Raw genomic sequence first — 16,182 nt, 5'->3', positions numbered from 1 at the left:
GTTACTTGGTAGTTCATCTGTACCAACAAAATTAATATTGCTTATATATTACAATTATCCAGTGATATTTCCGTCAACTTTTTTCCTAATTACCAAAAGTGCAAAGAAATTTGAAAATAGAAAAGAAACAAAACAAAAGACCAATACAAGAAAGGCTACTGAAAACCCTGATTTTATAAATGTCTTCAATATATAAACATAACCCGAGTAAGAAGCGTAAGTAAAGAATACTGAATACATAGCTCAAGGGAAAGGATTTTCAAAATTCTGTACGCAATTGAAATACATGAATTATGTGAAATGCATGAGCAAATCATCGAAATCTCCAAGCCGCTATGACTGCTAAAAATAATGTATCACTCAAGTTTTTCCAGTTCCCCCATTCTCTCAATGATAGCCTGCCAGCAAAAAAATAAAAAAATAAAAAGGTTTGTTACGGAACTGAGGTTTTCTATGCCATAGAATTTAACTAGTAAATAAAGTTACACCCAGCACACAATTGGCATAATACCTTCTTGCTTGTTTCTTGCAGTTCACCCGCTAGAATGAATTCATCAAGTATAAGATAGACCTTCAAAACATATAGGCAAACTACATGAGTAAGGAAACAACAAAAAAAGGTAATAATAATCTTAAGGAAGAATATGATCAAATATGGGAAGAACATTTATAGGTTTAATAAAGAAAGCAAAGAACAACATAACAGAGAACATGGTTCTGAAATTCTAAAAAACAACTAATTTCCAAAAATTTTGAAAAATGGAGCACAAAAGCAGTCTCACAGAAAGTAAGAGAGAAAACAAAAAAGAGAGAAAAAAGGATGAGGGACATTTGAAGAAATGAAGAACAGATAAAGAACAAAGAGAGAGAAAAGAAAGAAATCAAAGGTTGTCATGGGTCGCTGGATTTGTAAGCCAGAAAAGATCCTAGAGCTCATGCCACCATGGTTCAGGTCACTGACAAGGGTGGTGGCCTGAGAAGGCTTTCCAGTGTTGTTTGACCACAAATAGGGAGAGCTTCCCAAGAGAGAAGAGGAGAAACAAAAAAGTTGAGGGAAATTTCCACCATAGCCATGGCAGACAGTGCCTTACAACCAGAAATATGGAAGACGAATGACGGAAAGGTCCAAAAACACCACGTTATATCTTTATGGCGGCACCATAAAGGTTATTTGATAGCATTGTGTCATAGATTAGACATATACATCAACCGGAGGATTTTTTGTCTACACTATACAGTGGACGGCGTTACATATTGATTAGTGCAGCTAAATAATTGGTAACGAAGATGGAATTTTCCAGCTATGTAAACAATATAGCACATTGAATCATTGACTAATGCAGGCTATGGTTAGTCAATATTCTAATATAAGCTCAAGAATAAATGCACCAGAAAAAAAAAATAAAAAATTAAGAGCAATACTGAGACTAGAAACTACGGCAGATAGACATCTACGTCAACAATCACACAACCATTTTATTGTAAAATATAATAAACAAACGCAGGATAAGAATTAGAACAGAATTGCACAGAAAAAGATAAGATAAATAACAAACCTTGTGGAAGTTAAAAACCAAATCGAGTTCACAGACATTGCTGAAGAAGTGATCCAATATCTCCACAAACAAATGGATGCACTCTAAATACGCCAACTCATTATCAGTGATATCAACACACAGCGAGAAAAACAAACCAGCATATCGCCTGTATATTATCTTGTGCGTACGAAACTGCAATACATGATACCATCAAACGGCAAGAACATACCCAAATAAAAGTTATAGCAACTTAGACAACCATGTTTGGATAAACTTCTGCATAAACACTTCCACTTCTACGAAGTAAAAATGAAATAAAATTCTCCATGAGTTAAAATTAGATATGTATAGATCAATTTGTAGAAACACCCTCTCTAAAATCTTACTTTTAATTGATGCATAAGCTAGTTTTAACTATTAAAAAAAAAAACTTATTTCAATTTTTCTTCCTATTTTTTTTTTTCTCAGGAGTGCTACCAGAGAGGTTTATCTAAACAGACCCTAAGACCAACAAAAAAAAACAGCACAATGTTTTATGAATCAGTAGTGGAAATTGATCAATAAATTAACGCATTTAAATCTCAGTGAAAGCAAAGGAAGAAAGCGAAAATCGCGGAAAGAGTTGTGACCTCGACGAAATTAGTGTATTTAGGGTCTCTGTTAACGACGAGGCGGTGAACCTGGGAAAATTGAGGGAAATTAGGTTAAGGTTTTGTGTTGTGTTGTGAATGAAGTGGAATCGCACGAGAGAAGATGTTACCTCGTATTCGACCTTGTGTTTCTCGGAATCCTCGAGAGGAACGTAGTATTTGGCAAGACGAGTCTTGCCTTGCCGGTTCTGCAACAGAATGAATCGGATCTGCGAATGCGCAAAGGGGAAAACAAGACATATTTTAAAATGAAATTAAAAAAAAATAAAAAAAAAATTGGAATGAAAGCGAAAGGGAATATAATGAAGACCATTTGCGAGGGTGGAGGAAAGGCGAATTTAGCGTTCTCAGTTGCAATTGCAATGCCAACTGCAAGAGATGATCAAACAACCACGAACCACTTTACTTTGTTTTTATTTCTAATTTTCTTTAGCTAGCGTCTAATGACAATGCCCTTACTTGACTTTCAACGTTCAAATTACCCTTCTCAGTTGGCTCTTCTCTTAATTTTTATCCACGTTTATAAAAGTATTTATAAATTATGTTTCTCAATAAAAAGATAAATGTTTCAAATTTCATTGTCAAACATAATTTTTTTAAAAATTATTAAAAATTATAAAATTTCATAAATCTAACATGTTTAACAATGAACCTCTTGTAATTTTTTTCCAATTTTTTTTTAAAATTAATATATATTAATTAAATAATATATTAAAAATATAAATTTAAACTTAAAAAAATCTTATTTAATATCTCATTATCTTCGCTTTATTATCTCATTTTTGTAAAAACAAGTGAACAATTGGTAGAGAAATGTCTATTAAGAAAGAGTATAGTTGAGAACAATATATTAATTAAATTTAGAAATTTTAAAATATCACTTTTTGAAAGAAAAAAAAACTAAAATTTTGGAACAGAGGGAGTTTCTTCTATGTATAAATTTGAATTAATAAAGAGATAGCATAGTTTTAAAATGTTGGATCTCAATAATCACTTCCCGTGATTAACAAATCATTTAAGTAAATGTACATGAGCAGCAAATTCACACCATTTTGGAGTTTCATATACACATCATGCTCATCTGAACACTGTAGAAAATAATGTTTCAATGGAAAAGAGTCAACTTCTTATTTTAGGCTTTAGGCCTGTTTCAAGCTATACAAAGCTTTATTATCGAATCATTCACGTAAAGCTTTATTTGAAGAAGCCATGGTCGCATTAAGTCTAGGTTATCTGCTGCTCTATATCACTTTATTAGAGTCAACTTGGACTTACACACTTATAAGAACGGGCAGAAAAAATAGAGCAGAAAGAATATATTTCTTTTTATAATTGAATTTTCATATTTTGATTACACAGGGCATACTCTATGGAGCCATTGAGTATACAAAACTCACTAACAAATTTTTACTTGAATTAACTAAAACACATTAACTAAAACTATAATAAATGTATACATGTATCTTACAACTAAAGGAGTACATCCTCAGAATTTGAGTTTTCACCTGACTCATAAATATACATTATTTTATTCTTTCAATTTCTTATTCTTGCCCCCAATGCTCACTCAAGGGGAAGGGTTGCAATAATTACAAACGTGCTACAAGAACTAAGAAATTTTATTTCCATGCATGATAATGGTAAATGCCCTACAAATTATGCTTGAAGATGGAGTTTGAAGCAGCCAATAGAGCAGCTCCTATGCCAGATCCATCTTTTGTATGCTCTATCACCACATTGTTTGACTTTTCTGTTCCTAGCAGCTCTTTGACTGAATCTTGCAAATGAGCCCTGTATTGAGGGTAATTTTCGTATAAGCCCCCATCAATAGCAACAACACTTCTGTTTCCATACCCAAAGATGAGACCTCTCTGGTCCTCTTCCATTTTCTGCAGAATCCCCACAATTCCTGCACCAGCTAAGCTGCCACCTCGCTTTACAATTGTCTCACAAACCTCTATAACTGTTTTTCTTTCACTTAAATTGGATTCAACCTGAAGAGAATGAGCCATTGGCAGCACAACAGAATATGAAAATTAATATAGAGTAATATATTTGTGTGTGCAATTTTTTAACCAGATATGATAAAATAAAACACATGGCTCGTGTTTGACAGTATGGCATACTAATATTATCATAACTCTGTCATCTTGAAAATATGATCCACAAGGATCATCATTTTTTCCCTTCTACTTAAGCTTTCAAATAAAATATGTTGTGTATAGAAATTAAACTCAAATTTTAAAAAGTTACTGTTCAAAGAATGAGTTTCATATTAGAATATAAAATAACCAAATAGTATTTGTTTATATGATACTAAGGGCCTCTGGAAGTACTTATTGGAGAAAAAAATACGATGGAAAAATAAAATTAACTTTCATATAAACTAAATAAACTAATTTATACGAGTTCTTTTTATGTTTATAAATTAGTTTATATATAAGTTAGTTTTAACTTATTGTTAAAATGTGATATAAACTTCTAGAATAAGCTAGATTATTCTAGAAAAAATACATAAGTATATGCTAGTAACTACTAAATGATACAAATTCTAGAATTATGTAGACAATTATATATAGATGAAAAATTCTAGAGTAGATATCTCTAAAATCTTCTACATAAAACATGAATGGTGGTGTTGAGGCCTATAGACCGCCATGTACCCGGTGTTGAGGCCTATAAATAGGCCGCTATGTACCCAACATTTGTAACCAAGCAACTAGTAAGACATTTTCACTACTCAAATCTATTCCAATTATTCTTCTAAGCTAGTTTTCCTCTCAACTAAGCCTATCATTATAAATTTGTCTTCCCATTCATTCTATCAATCAAAGAAATTTTTACTATTTGATAATTCATAAATTAACACTTATGGAAAAATTTAATTTCATTTTATTTTCCCATTATTTTCTCTTGCAAGTGTTTTTGTTTATCCAAAAACAGATCTTATTTCTCGAAAAATTACCATCTTCTTTCTTTGGCTCTGAAAGAAACTAAGAAACTAGCTTGGTAATCTGAGCTATGGAACAGGTGCTTACACGTAATGTTACTGCATTGACATCAGTATAGTTTATAGGACAAGAAATTTACCCCTGCTTTATCATAGAGGAGCGACCCAACTGCAAGTAAATCTCCGGAACAGTCCTGCTGCATGGCACATAGATCTGGAGTCCTATTAATTTTATATAAAGGCATATTTCAGTACGAATATAGCTTAAGAGTGTTAAGCTGAAGATATATTCTAACAAACATAACTTGTATTCAAAAGAAAGGAATAATTGGGAAAATTAGAAAAACGAAATTAAAATTACTTGGTTTATCGATGCATATGGTTTGAGAAGTAGATTTTAACTGAAAATTAAAATTTACCCGAGTATGAAAGGTGTAGATAGTTTTTGTGGGACAGATTTGCCAAACAAACCACCCTCTTCAGCCATTTTCAGAAGCACTCGTCTAACAATTTCTCCTAGATACATTCCTGAGATTGTCTTTTCAAAGATCTGCCAAGTAATATGAAGACAATGACTCCTCTAGTTACTTGTTACTTGGCTGGATAAACTTTTCCAAAAGTATTTATAGAAGAAAAAAATACAAAGAAAAAATGAAAAAAAATTTCTCTTAAAGATAAAATTAGCTTATACATTAGTTAAGAATAAGTTTTTACAGAAACTAATATGAGAGATTGAGAGAACTTCTACAAAATTAACTTGTGTATAAATTAATTTTAGCTTATGGAAAAGCTAATTTTATTTTTTTCTCCTACAAGTGTTTTCAGAGAATTTATTCACACATTTTCTGTCAGAACAAGGCACCAAAATTTACCTGCTCACCAGGATTGATGCTAGCAGCATCCATTTCCCTATCAAACTCGGTTAAAGGGAGACCATTTGAGAAAGCCCCCCACTCCGTACTAATGATCTGAATTAAGGAGTGTTTTTCTTAGATTAAGATGATCTATCTAATATATCTATATCATTAGAACAAGATATGAAGAAATGAAGGAGAGTAAGTCTTTACTAACCATTTTCTGAGAAGAAGAGTTATGGCCCTTTAACTTTGGAATGGCACTCATCTGCTCAACATAGCAAGCATTGGTTCCGGTACCTAAAATGACAGCAGCTATGACATCATTGTCCCAGTATTCTGCTCCAGCTAACGTTCCCACAGTGTCATTCACCTATTAGGTACACATATACTAATATTATGCCACCACTGTATTGGGTTAAACTTACAAACTTTTAATTTTGCCACATTGTATAACCAATTAGAAAATACTTTATATACAAAGTAATTATTATAAAAGTGAACTATTTTTAATTATATCATATGGCAATCCATGGTTGGATCAGTGTACTTTAATTCATTCTTGAACTTTTATAAAGCTATGATATTAAGATAACATACCAGAGCAGAAACACGCATATCTAGTTCTTGCCTTTCCATAGCTTCATTCAGACAAGCAACCACATCTCTTCCAGCCTGTGTAAATGTTTAAAGTTCCTCATCATGCTAGCATTGAGTTTATATATTTCTGCTACTATTTAACATTACCAAAATATAAAAATCTTGTTAATGATACATTGCCTCTCACTCATACAATCTGTCATTCTACCTTGTGTTGAAAATTATCTTTTTTCAAAAGAAAATAGTAACAATTTGGATGGATCTATATTGTTAGAGTTTCATTTCAAGTTTTTGTGTTAATGGACACTAAGTTAAATAATGATACATACTGTTCCTGAGACTGCAAAACCTTTAGTCCACTTGATTAGTATGCCGGAATCAATAGATGTCTGCTTCACAGGAAATGAAAACGTGAACCCAATCTCTCTCTTTCTTCCGGACGAGACATGAAATCTACCATCCTCCTTGGCCGCAAATTTTGCTAGCCCCAAAGCAATGAAATCAAAAAGCTCCTGCAATTCAAATTGGAAGCATTAATGATGTTGAAAGAGGAAGGCAGGAAGCTGTTATTTTGGTGCCTGGATTTGGATTTTTTATCATATTTGTCTAAAAAAAAAAAAATATTAAATAAGTTCTTGAAAATGCAAATTGATAGTCAAAAATTCAAAAAAAAGAAAATAGTTAAAGGTAATAATATAAAGGTTTAATTGCACTTTTTGACACCAAATTTTATGATTTTACGAATTTTGTCGCTCAATTTTCAAATTTTCACACATCTTGCCACCCGATAATTGATCATTTGAAGCTGTTAGTGAACCCTTAATGTGGCATGGGTGACATGTTGACCTTATGATGTGTTTTAGAAATATAAGTTATTAATTTAACTTAATCTTACAAAATTAATTTTTAAAATGAGAGTTTTATATCATTAGTTAATGTGAGATATCTAATAATTTAAAATATTAATATGACATATAAATGATATCATGATATAATACATCATATTTGCGATCACATATCATGCATTCAACTAATGGATATAAACTTTCAATAAAGTGATAAAATAAAATATACAAAAAGTTGATTGATAAAATGTGTAATTTTAGAAGTTGATTGAGTAACTTCGCAAAATCATCATAAAATTTGAATGGCAAAAAGTTAAATTAAGCCAAATATAAATATATATTTAAGGACTAAGACCACAGTAAATAGTTAAATACAGAGGTTTATTTAACATTTTCTTAATTTGATATAAAAATGTGACAACTTTGTCCTTAAGCACACAAAACAAATATAAAGTAATAAGCTACCTGAGATGTAGCAAACATGAGGTCCTGTGGTATGGAAACTTGATCAAACTCAGTGGCGATCACACGCTCATCTTTGCCACCCAACTGCACCCTCAGCACACGGAAGTTCGTTCCACCGAGATCCAACGCATAGAACAACCCTTTCTCATTCCTTTCATGTCACAACAAGAAATCACCAAATTTGCAGCAAAAAAGAACAAGGCAAGTTAGGAAGGGAACATAAACATTAGAACATACCCAGTGGGAAGATTTTCCACATAGGAGGGTATCATGGGAAGGCCCGGGCCAGGCTCAGACTGGGCGGCAAGGCCAGCTCGCATATCAGCAGACATGGCTTGGGCCACTTGCTGAAGAAGCGGCAGAGGAGTGGCACAGTTGTGTTTGAGTTTTGTCAATATTCTTGTTGGGGTAAGTGACACGTCAGATCGGAGAGCCATCGTTAACCGCCGCGATCGTGAAAGATGGGAGTGGGACCCTACTACGGCGGAGGAAGTGGCGGCAGCAACGGCAACGGTAACAGACATCATGTTTGATCTCTTTTCAGCTGATCCAACACAACACTTTATGTGGGAAAAACAATGAAAAGTGAGAGAGAACACGAGACTACACTCCCTTATTTGCTATCTCTGTCCTTCACTTCATCATGGATCGTTTTCAGTAACAGAACGGTTACTTTTAAGTTAGTTCAAACACCGTTTGTTATCATTATTATTGGATTTGGATGATCAATTCTTTCAACACCATGCTAATGTTACTTAATCTTGCTTACATAAAAGTAATTTAATAAAACAACTTAGCAGCGAGGGAAGTAAATTTAAATTATAATATTTATACCACGACCTAACCCTTAGGTACGGGACCTAAAAACAAAATTTAGGTGTAGTTTCACACTTCAATAATATACATAATATTATTATTATTATTAAATTAAAATTCTAATTCTATTACAAAATAATACTAATAAGGTTGTACGTATGTTTTGTGTTTTGTGTAATGCGTTAAATAGATACATTTTGGCTAAGTTGGGATTGGGGCGGACATTACAATGCAAACTTTGTTAACAAATCAAATCCATTTTGGGATATTCTAATCTTCAAAATTTGCTGCTCTCTCCATGTTGTTTAAAGAGGAAAGAAAAAGGCATTTTTGAATGAGTAATTTCTAAGGGAAATAAAGCCCTAATGAAAGGAGTTCCAAGAATAACTTCATTTCTAAGGTCTTTGACCAATAAGAAGGAGGTTTCAATTTGTTGGCCATGGTTCTCTATGGTGGCTTTTGAAAGCTTGTATTTAATCTGTAATTTAGATCCATTAGCAGTGCTAAGCTTTTCAGATATTTTTTTGAAATATTTGGTTGGGATGAGCCCTTCTAAGATATAATTGGAGTCTGCTCCCGTATCAAAAAGAGCTGTGGTTTCTAAGACAAAATCTTCAACAATAATCTTGATATTGATGAAGAAGTTTTGAATGGTTAATCGGTTGATAAGACCTAAGAAATCACTCCAATCGACTTCATTATGTTCTAAATCCTGTTCAGAAGGAGGTTTTACTTGGTCAGAATCATCTTGTAATTGGGAAAGAATATTTTGATGAAGAACTTGTTGTTCCTTAATACTCCTTATTTCCTTTTTAAGATTTTTAATCTCAGCTTGGAGATCTTGGATAGTAGCCGGTTTGGTAGAAGTTTTCTCTAACTTCTTGAGGATAGGATTTAAGTCGGACTTATTGGTTACAACAGAATTCCTAGGTTGCTTCTCTAAAGTTTGTTTGAGTTTATTCAAAAAAATTCTTTTCTCTTCCGGGTCAGGAATAGAATTGATTGCTTCAAACAAAAGATCTTGTTCTTTTGTTAAAACATTTATGGTTGGGGCATCACTACTATCAAATGATGAAATTTCATCATCCTGCTGAATATTATGAATATCTTCATCAGAATAGTCATCCGTGGATTCTTCTTCAGAAGTTGCAACTAGAAGACTGCTAATTTGTTCTTCTAGTTCTGGTTCTAAATTGAGATTGCTAATTCTTCTTTTGAGTCTACAGTATTTACTGATATGACCAGGTTTTTTGCAATTGTAACAGACTATAGATTTCTTCTTCCCTGGTGGGGGTTTTGATTCTGTTTTAGGTTCCCTAGTGGATGCTTGATTTCTTCTTGTAGATTTCCTAAACCGTCGTTGTTGTTTGTAGTGGGTAGGTTGGTCATGCTTAACAAATTTTTTGGTTTTTTGTTTAGAGCACCCTGGTAAACCAAACTGTTCACAAAAAGTGCCTAATTCTTTCCTATTTTGGGTTTTTTCTTTTGCTAGTTGCCTCTGAAGCTTATCATTTTGGCAAATTTCCAAGGCTATTTTTTGTACAAAAGAAATTAATTGGCCATAACTCAAATGGTCATAGGGAATAATGTTATCAGGTGTTAAAGACCTAATATTATCCCTAACCTTATCTCCTAAAGATCTTGGAAGACCGGCTAAAAATTTCTCTTTCCAGAAAGGTTGTTGACTATCTTCTCTAGTAAAAACCCTAGTGAGGAATGTATCCTTATACCACTTGAAATCTCCTAAGGTTTTACACTTAAGATTGGACAATAGTTTAGCAGATCTATCTTTCCATAAAGATGGATCTCCTATAAAATGTTGGGCTATGGTAAAAATTAAGGTATTGACTGCATCTGGAATGGTCTCACCATTATTGAAGATCGGTTCACCATTGTTATCAATTTTAACAGCTGAAAAAATCCCTAATTTTTGTGTTTCAGTGAGATAATGATCCCACCAACCTTTAAGTTGCCCTGTAAATCCTGATACTATAATGTTTGCTATAGCTTCCTCAGAACTCTCATGGGTTGTTTGATAGGCAGTACAAACCATAGTCATATGTTGTAACATATGCATGATATTGTATTCAGATTTACCATCAATATTCCATTCATAAACATTGTTGGCATTAAAACTAGTATTATTGATGTCCTTATCTTCTATGGCCAAATCTAGGGTTGTAGAGGGATAAGGTTTTGTTAGACCTTTCTATTGGTTTCTGGAGGTGGTCATAATAGGATTAATCTGAATGGATTGAGGGTTACTAGAATCAGAATCGTGATCTGATCCTTGGTTTAAAACACCTATAGTACGTTCTTGCTGGCATCCTTATTTTAGGTCTAGAAGAGGCTTCTTCAGTACCTTGGGGAGACTCAGGAATGGTAGTTGCTTTAAGTAAATTATTAATTTTACTTAATAATTCACTAGCATCAGAATCCATATTGGCTTTTGCCTTGGCTTTGTGCAAATTTTGTTTAGCTTTTTGACTAAGCTTAAAAGGCTGAAATAGAGGTTTTTCTAAATGTTTTGAACTTGGGGCTTGGTTAGCCAGTGATTGGCTTGATTCAGATTTATGGGCAGCTAATTTGTCACCTAAAACTTGAAGATATTTGTTTGTATAGTTAACTTGCTCCATAAGACTTTTAATGTCTTTAGGAGTCAAATTTTCATCCACATCCTTGGTTTTGAATGGTGCAGCAAGCACAGGATTATTTTTGTCATCCCTAATTTGAGGGAGTTGATATTGGGTTTTGGGAGGAAGTTCAGATTGGATCTTTTCTCCGTCTTTGAGATGCCAAACAACATTTGTGGAATATTGTCCTATAAGGTCATTTCTAAAAGGATAATCTATATTTTTCTTAATGGTATAAGCATGAAACCAATCAAGAAATGGTATATTAAGTTTGACATGGTTCAAGAAATTATAATAAATCTCTTGAATCTGTATTCTTTGTGGACCTTGGTAATTTTTCAAAAACCAAATTCTTTGGGGTTGATTTTCCTCCGAGGCAAAATCTTTACGGAGGGCCTCCTTATCAATTTGGAATTCAGATTGTATCATAATGATCATTGAGGGAAGAATAGGTTGGAGACTGGATAGACTTTTGGTCATCCTCCTCATTGGTTTGGTAAACAGCTCTTGGAATGGTTGAATTTGTTTCTATTCCTCGAAGATTTGTATTAGGAATAATTATTCTAGGAATAGTGTTTGTACTAGATTGTGATGCTACCGAAAAGGATCTTCTAGCAGAAGTGCATTCTGATCTAGTAGCTTCGGTTCTTGAGGAGAAATAATTTCTCCTGTCGAAAATAATCTCTACCTTGCCAGCCTCAGACTGCCTAATTTCTTGAAATTCAAGGGCTTGTCTGGGTAGGGTTGGTGTGGCTCTTTCAAGTTGCCAAGCTGTAGGAAGTTCAACTTCATCCCATTTTATGAGTTTGGGAACAACAACATTGGCTTTTGTCATGTCTGTGACAAACAAGGTGGTTTCCCTATCGTTTGTTTTAAGAAGAACCCTTGAATTACAAGTGTTCATGACTTTGTATTGGATCCTATAAAGGAGGGTTGCAGGGATAGAACCTTCTTTCAAGTTTAACCCATGCAATCTGATGTTTAAAAACAATGAGTCTAAGACATTTCTATCTAAAAGACTCACAGTTTTATTTGGAAAACAATTGAAATAAACAAGGCCATGCCCTAAATTTGTTTCGACGGTTCCTATAAGGGAGTCATGGAAATCATTGTGCCTTGTATCTCTAAGACACATAAGAATTGAAGCATTAAGACCTTCCCTGATTAAGGGCTTAACAACAACTTGGACACACCCTATATGGAGGTATTTGTACTTCCTAGAATGTTCTATAATAGATTGTTTGGTAAGAAGATGGAACTCCTCATCAGCTTGGGGGTCTAATGGTATATTATTTTCAGCAGTCTTGATAATGTAATCAGAACTGCGAACATGTTTTTTGTCAGGAATATATAATTCATCCTGGGGTATTTTGGGAATTTCCCAGTTATCAATGGCTTGGTTGATATCTTCAAAGCAGACTTCTTCTTCGAAGATATTGTTTTTAGGAGGAATTTCCTCCATGGTTTGATTTTGCTCAGTGAGCATATTTTTTGAAGGAGAAGAGGAGGAAGAGGATGTCATGACAGTAAGACGACGAGAAAGGGAGCGGAGGAAATTACTCATGGTGTACTAGTATCTAGTATCATTACCCTCATTTGGTTCCATTAGATCCCATAAATTAATATTAAATTAATACCTGTCCAATGAATCTGGGTTTAAAAAACTCTTTTTTTTTCATAAACTAATTACAAAAAGGAATCCTTATGAACTAGCTTTAGAACTTGAAGACAACATCGTCAAATTAGTCTTACGGCCACTCACGGGTCTTACTACTACAATTGTTTCGAAATTTTAAAGCATAGATTCATAGTTTTCCAGAAAATTTACTGTACAACTAAAAAGATCATTCTAAAGATGCAAATGAATGGGGTATACCAGATGCATAATAACAGATATTAACTTAATATTAATAAATATTATCCTATTTCCCCATCAGGCTCTAATACCAGAAGAACAAATTAGCAGTCTTCTAGTTGCAACTTCTGAAGAAGAATCCACGGATGACTATTCTGATGAAGATATTCATAATATTCAGCAGGATGATGAAATTTCATCATCTGATAGTAGTGATGCCCCAACCATAAATGTTTTAACAAAAGAACAAGATCTTTTGTTTGAAGCAATCAATTCTATTCCTGACCCGGAAGAGAAAAGAAATTTTTTGAATAAACACAAACAAACTTTAGAGAAGCAACCTAGGAATTCTGTTGTAACCAATAAGTACGACTTAAATCCTATCTTCAAGAAGCTAGAGAAAACTTCTACCAAACCAGCTACTATCCAAGATCTCCAAGCTGAGATTAACAATCTTAAAAAGGAAATAAGGAGTATTAAGGAACAACAGGTTCTTCATCAAAATATTCTTTCCCAATTACAAGATGATTCTGACCAAGAAAATATATATATATATATATATATATATATATATATATATATATATATATATATATGTGTGTGTGTGTGTGTGTGTGTGTGTGTGTGTGTTAGCAGGTTAAGTTATCAAGGAAAAACAAAGTCGAGCTCTTCGATTTCAAAAGATGTTATATTTCTCATAAGTAATTGGAAAGATAGAGTAGAAAACAGTAAAACGTCACATGTTTAATTAAAAAAAATTATACTACTTGAGCCCATAATTTTTTGTTTTAAAATTTTTTCAAATTTTTTAATATTTTACACATTTTAAGTGATATTAATTAACTTTAGTTTTATTTGGATAAATTTCTCCAAAAAATACTTCTAGAAGAAAAAGTAAAAAAGAAAAATAAAGAAACTTTTTTCATAAATTAAAATTAATTTTTGCATAAGTTAATTTGTAAAATCTCTCTTATATAACTACTTTAAAAAAATTCCAAATTTGTTTATGAAAAAGTTAGTTTTAACTTTTAACTTATAGAAAAATTTATTATTTTATTTCTTTTCTTTCTTTCAGAAGTATTTATAAAGAAATTTATTCAAATAAATCATTTTTTCACATGTACCTTTATTTAACAATTAATATTATTACTTCATAATTATTCTTATTAAAATATTAAATAAAAATATTTTAAATTTGACATATTAATATTAAATACTTTTTAAAGGATGGGTAGAAATTTTAAATATGAAGAATTATGAAGAGTAGAAAATAGTGCTTAGGTATTTAGGTTGTGTTTAGATATCCATTTTAAGCATGGAAATGTGTGTTTTCACTTTTCAATGCATGAAATCTAAAAACAACAAGGTTATTACTTTGAAATAAAAGTGAATTGAGTTAAACTCAATTTATCCATACACACACTTAAGCAGCGTGACAACATGATTCTTTCTAGAGACACAAATTTGATTTGTTTGATTGTGGTATAAATGAAGGAATATTATTAGGCCCAATTTGTCATAGGCCCACTAATTTTTAAAAATGGTATTTCAGGGTCAAGGTTCAAGGTCCAATGCTAAATAATTTCAGAGCCCACACTATCTGGTCTCCACAGTTGAGATGTTCTACGGAACTAGGACCTCAAAGGACATCTAAAAAGGTTTCGTGCCCAAATATTATTATTATTATGGTAAAAATAAGTATATTTTTACTATTTTCAAAGTGAGTGTTAAAGCATACTCCGAAAAACTCCAAGTGTATAGTTCACATTAGAGATTGATCCATATTTAAGTAAGGTTAAGAATTTGAATTCTGCCTTGTGTATGTAGTTGCGTTAAATATTGGGCCAGTTATCTCATAAAATGAGATACCTCCAACGTGAACGAACAAAAAAAAAACACACTCAAAAAATTATTTTTAAAAAGAATAAAAATACACTTTCGAAAGCTATTTTTCAAAAAAGTGAATTTATATCTCATCTAAAAGTACTTTTTTATAAACATATTTTTTTTTCTCTTCTAGAAACTACTTTTAAGAAAAAAAATATTTAGGAAACAAATAAAGAAAGAATGAAAAGGGCAATAGACAGAAAAAGTTTAAGATGAAACACCATATCAAATACCTCATCCATATGGAACGTTTATCTTTACAAACAGGTGTATTATTAAAAAAAAGAAAATTGATGGTTCAAATTTGTTACATGTTTCTTGATAATGATTTAAATATTTTAATTTATTAATAGAATAATTCATTTACTTTAACTATCATTATGTAAAATAAAATTAATCTTTTTTTATTTGTTGGAGTATTCACTGTCTTAATCTCCTCGCTACGTTGGAGGGTGAGATATCTAATCCCAAAATAAAATTAATCTGAGAGGTGAGAGCTTTGAACCACTGTTTCCTCTCTCCCTCAGCAACACTGCTTGGCTCTTGCCCGGAAAGTGTGACCTTTGGACACAAGCTCATTGTCATAAAAATATATGTAAAAACCAGTGCAAAAATGCAAGTAAACTAGAACAAACAAGATCTACAACAACCAAAAAATCAATAAGCATAATAATACAAACAATGAAGAAATAGTTGGATTAAAACACACAAAAAAAAAAAAAAAAACAAATGCCGGAAACCTTGGTGAAGCACCACCGTGGTCGTGGCGATGGCACTCCTTTTCTCCCTTGTCTTTCGTTTGTCTCTCTCTACCTTCTCCTATGTTTTTTCTTCACATATATTTCTACCATTATGCATCTTGAACATAATACTTTTAAATGTTAAGAGTCTTTTACTATTAAAGGATTTATATATTTATTTAATACTTCTATCATATTGATCAAGTCACTTGAATGTTTTCCTTGTTAAAGGAAAATAATAAATTAGATAATTTGAAACAATACATGAACTATATTTTAAAAAAATAAATCTTACATATTTCTTTAATTTGTTCAAACCACATCTTTTATATTAACATCCACGATAGTC

The 16,182-nt window shown here is 32.3% G+C and overlaps 2 protein-coding genes across 3 annotated transcripts; both read right to left on the bottom strand.

The window, feature by feature from the left end:
- Positions 1-144: 144 nt before the first annotated feature.
- LOC109815451 (SNARE-like superfamily protein) lies at positions 145-2,660 on the bottom strand. The gene is made up of 6 exons (XM_020380178.3): positions 2,499-2,660; positions 2,299-2,397; positions 2,168-2,218; positions 1,557-1,730; positions 512-571; positions 145-398 (listed from the first exon to the last, which is right to left on the bottom strand). Exons 1-6 carry the CDS (start codon positions 2,499-2,501, stop codon positions 357-359), a joined length of 429 nt encoding a protein of 142 aa, XP_020235767.1. The 5' UTR covers positions 2,502-2,660; the 3' UTR covers positions 145-356.
- A 925-nt stretch (positions 2,661-3,585) lies between these two features.
- HXK3 (hexokinase 3) lies at positions 3,586-8,650 on the bottom strand. Of its 2 annotated transcripts, XM_020382602.3 has the most exons (9): positions 8,140-8,646; positions 7,903-8,053; positions 6,922-7,104; positions 6,593-6,667; positions 6,210-6,365; positions 6,011-6,106; positions 5,558-5,688; positions 5,279-5,360; positions 3,586-4,182 (listed from the first exon to the last, which is right to left on the bottom strand). In XM_020382602.3, exons 1-9 carry the CDS (start codon positions 8,427-8,429, stop codon positions 3,838-3,840), a joined length of 1,509 nt encoding a protein of 502 aa, XP_020238191.1. In that variant the 5' UTR covers positions 8,430-8,646; the 3' UTR covers positions 3,586-3,837. The 2 variants fall into 2 exon arrangements, with proteins under 2 accessions (XP_020238191.1, XP_082919840.1); XM_083063714.1 differs by lacking the exon at positions 6,011-6,106 and having other exon boundaries at positions 8,140-8,650.
- Positions 8,651-16,182: the final 7,532 nt, after the last annotated feature.

Source organism: Cajanus cajan, chromosome 9, assembly GCF_000230855.2.
Source record: "Cajanus cajan strain Asha chromosome 9, NIPB_CcT2T_4, whole genome shotgun sequence".
Taxonomy (NCBI): domain Eukaryota; kingdom Viridiplantae; phylum Streptophyta; class Magnoliopsida; order Fabales; family Fabaceae; genus Cajanus; species Cajanus cajan.
Note: the sequence above shows the minus strand (reverse complement) of the source record. Positions and strands in the feature narration are given on the sequence as shown.

Bases quoted from the DNA above. Each gene is read 5' to 3' on its own strand.
- LOC109815451 (XM_020380178.3), bottom strand. The intron at 572-1,556 runs GTTTGTTATTTA...TATGTTTTGAAG, and splicing joins TGGTTTTTAACTTCCACAAG to GTCTATCTTATACTTGATGA. The intron at 399-511 runs GTATTATGCCAA...TTTTGCTGGCAG, and splicing joins TGCAAGAAACAAGCAAGAAG to GCTATCATTGAGAGAATGGG.
- HXK3 (XM_020382602.3), bottom strand. From the start codon at position 8,429: ATGATGTCTGTTACCGTTGCCGTTGCTGCCGCCACTTCCTCCGCCGTA. The intron at 5,689-6,010 runs GTAAATTTTGGT...ATTACTTGGCAG, and splicing joins GCATCAATCCTGGTGAGCAG to ATCTTTGAAAAGACAATCTC. The intron at 5,361-5,557 runs GTAAATTTTAAT...TAAAATTAATAG, and splicing joins TCTACACCTTTCATACTCGG to GACTCCAGATCTATGTGCCA.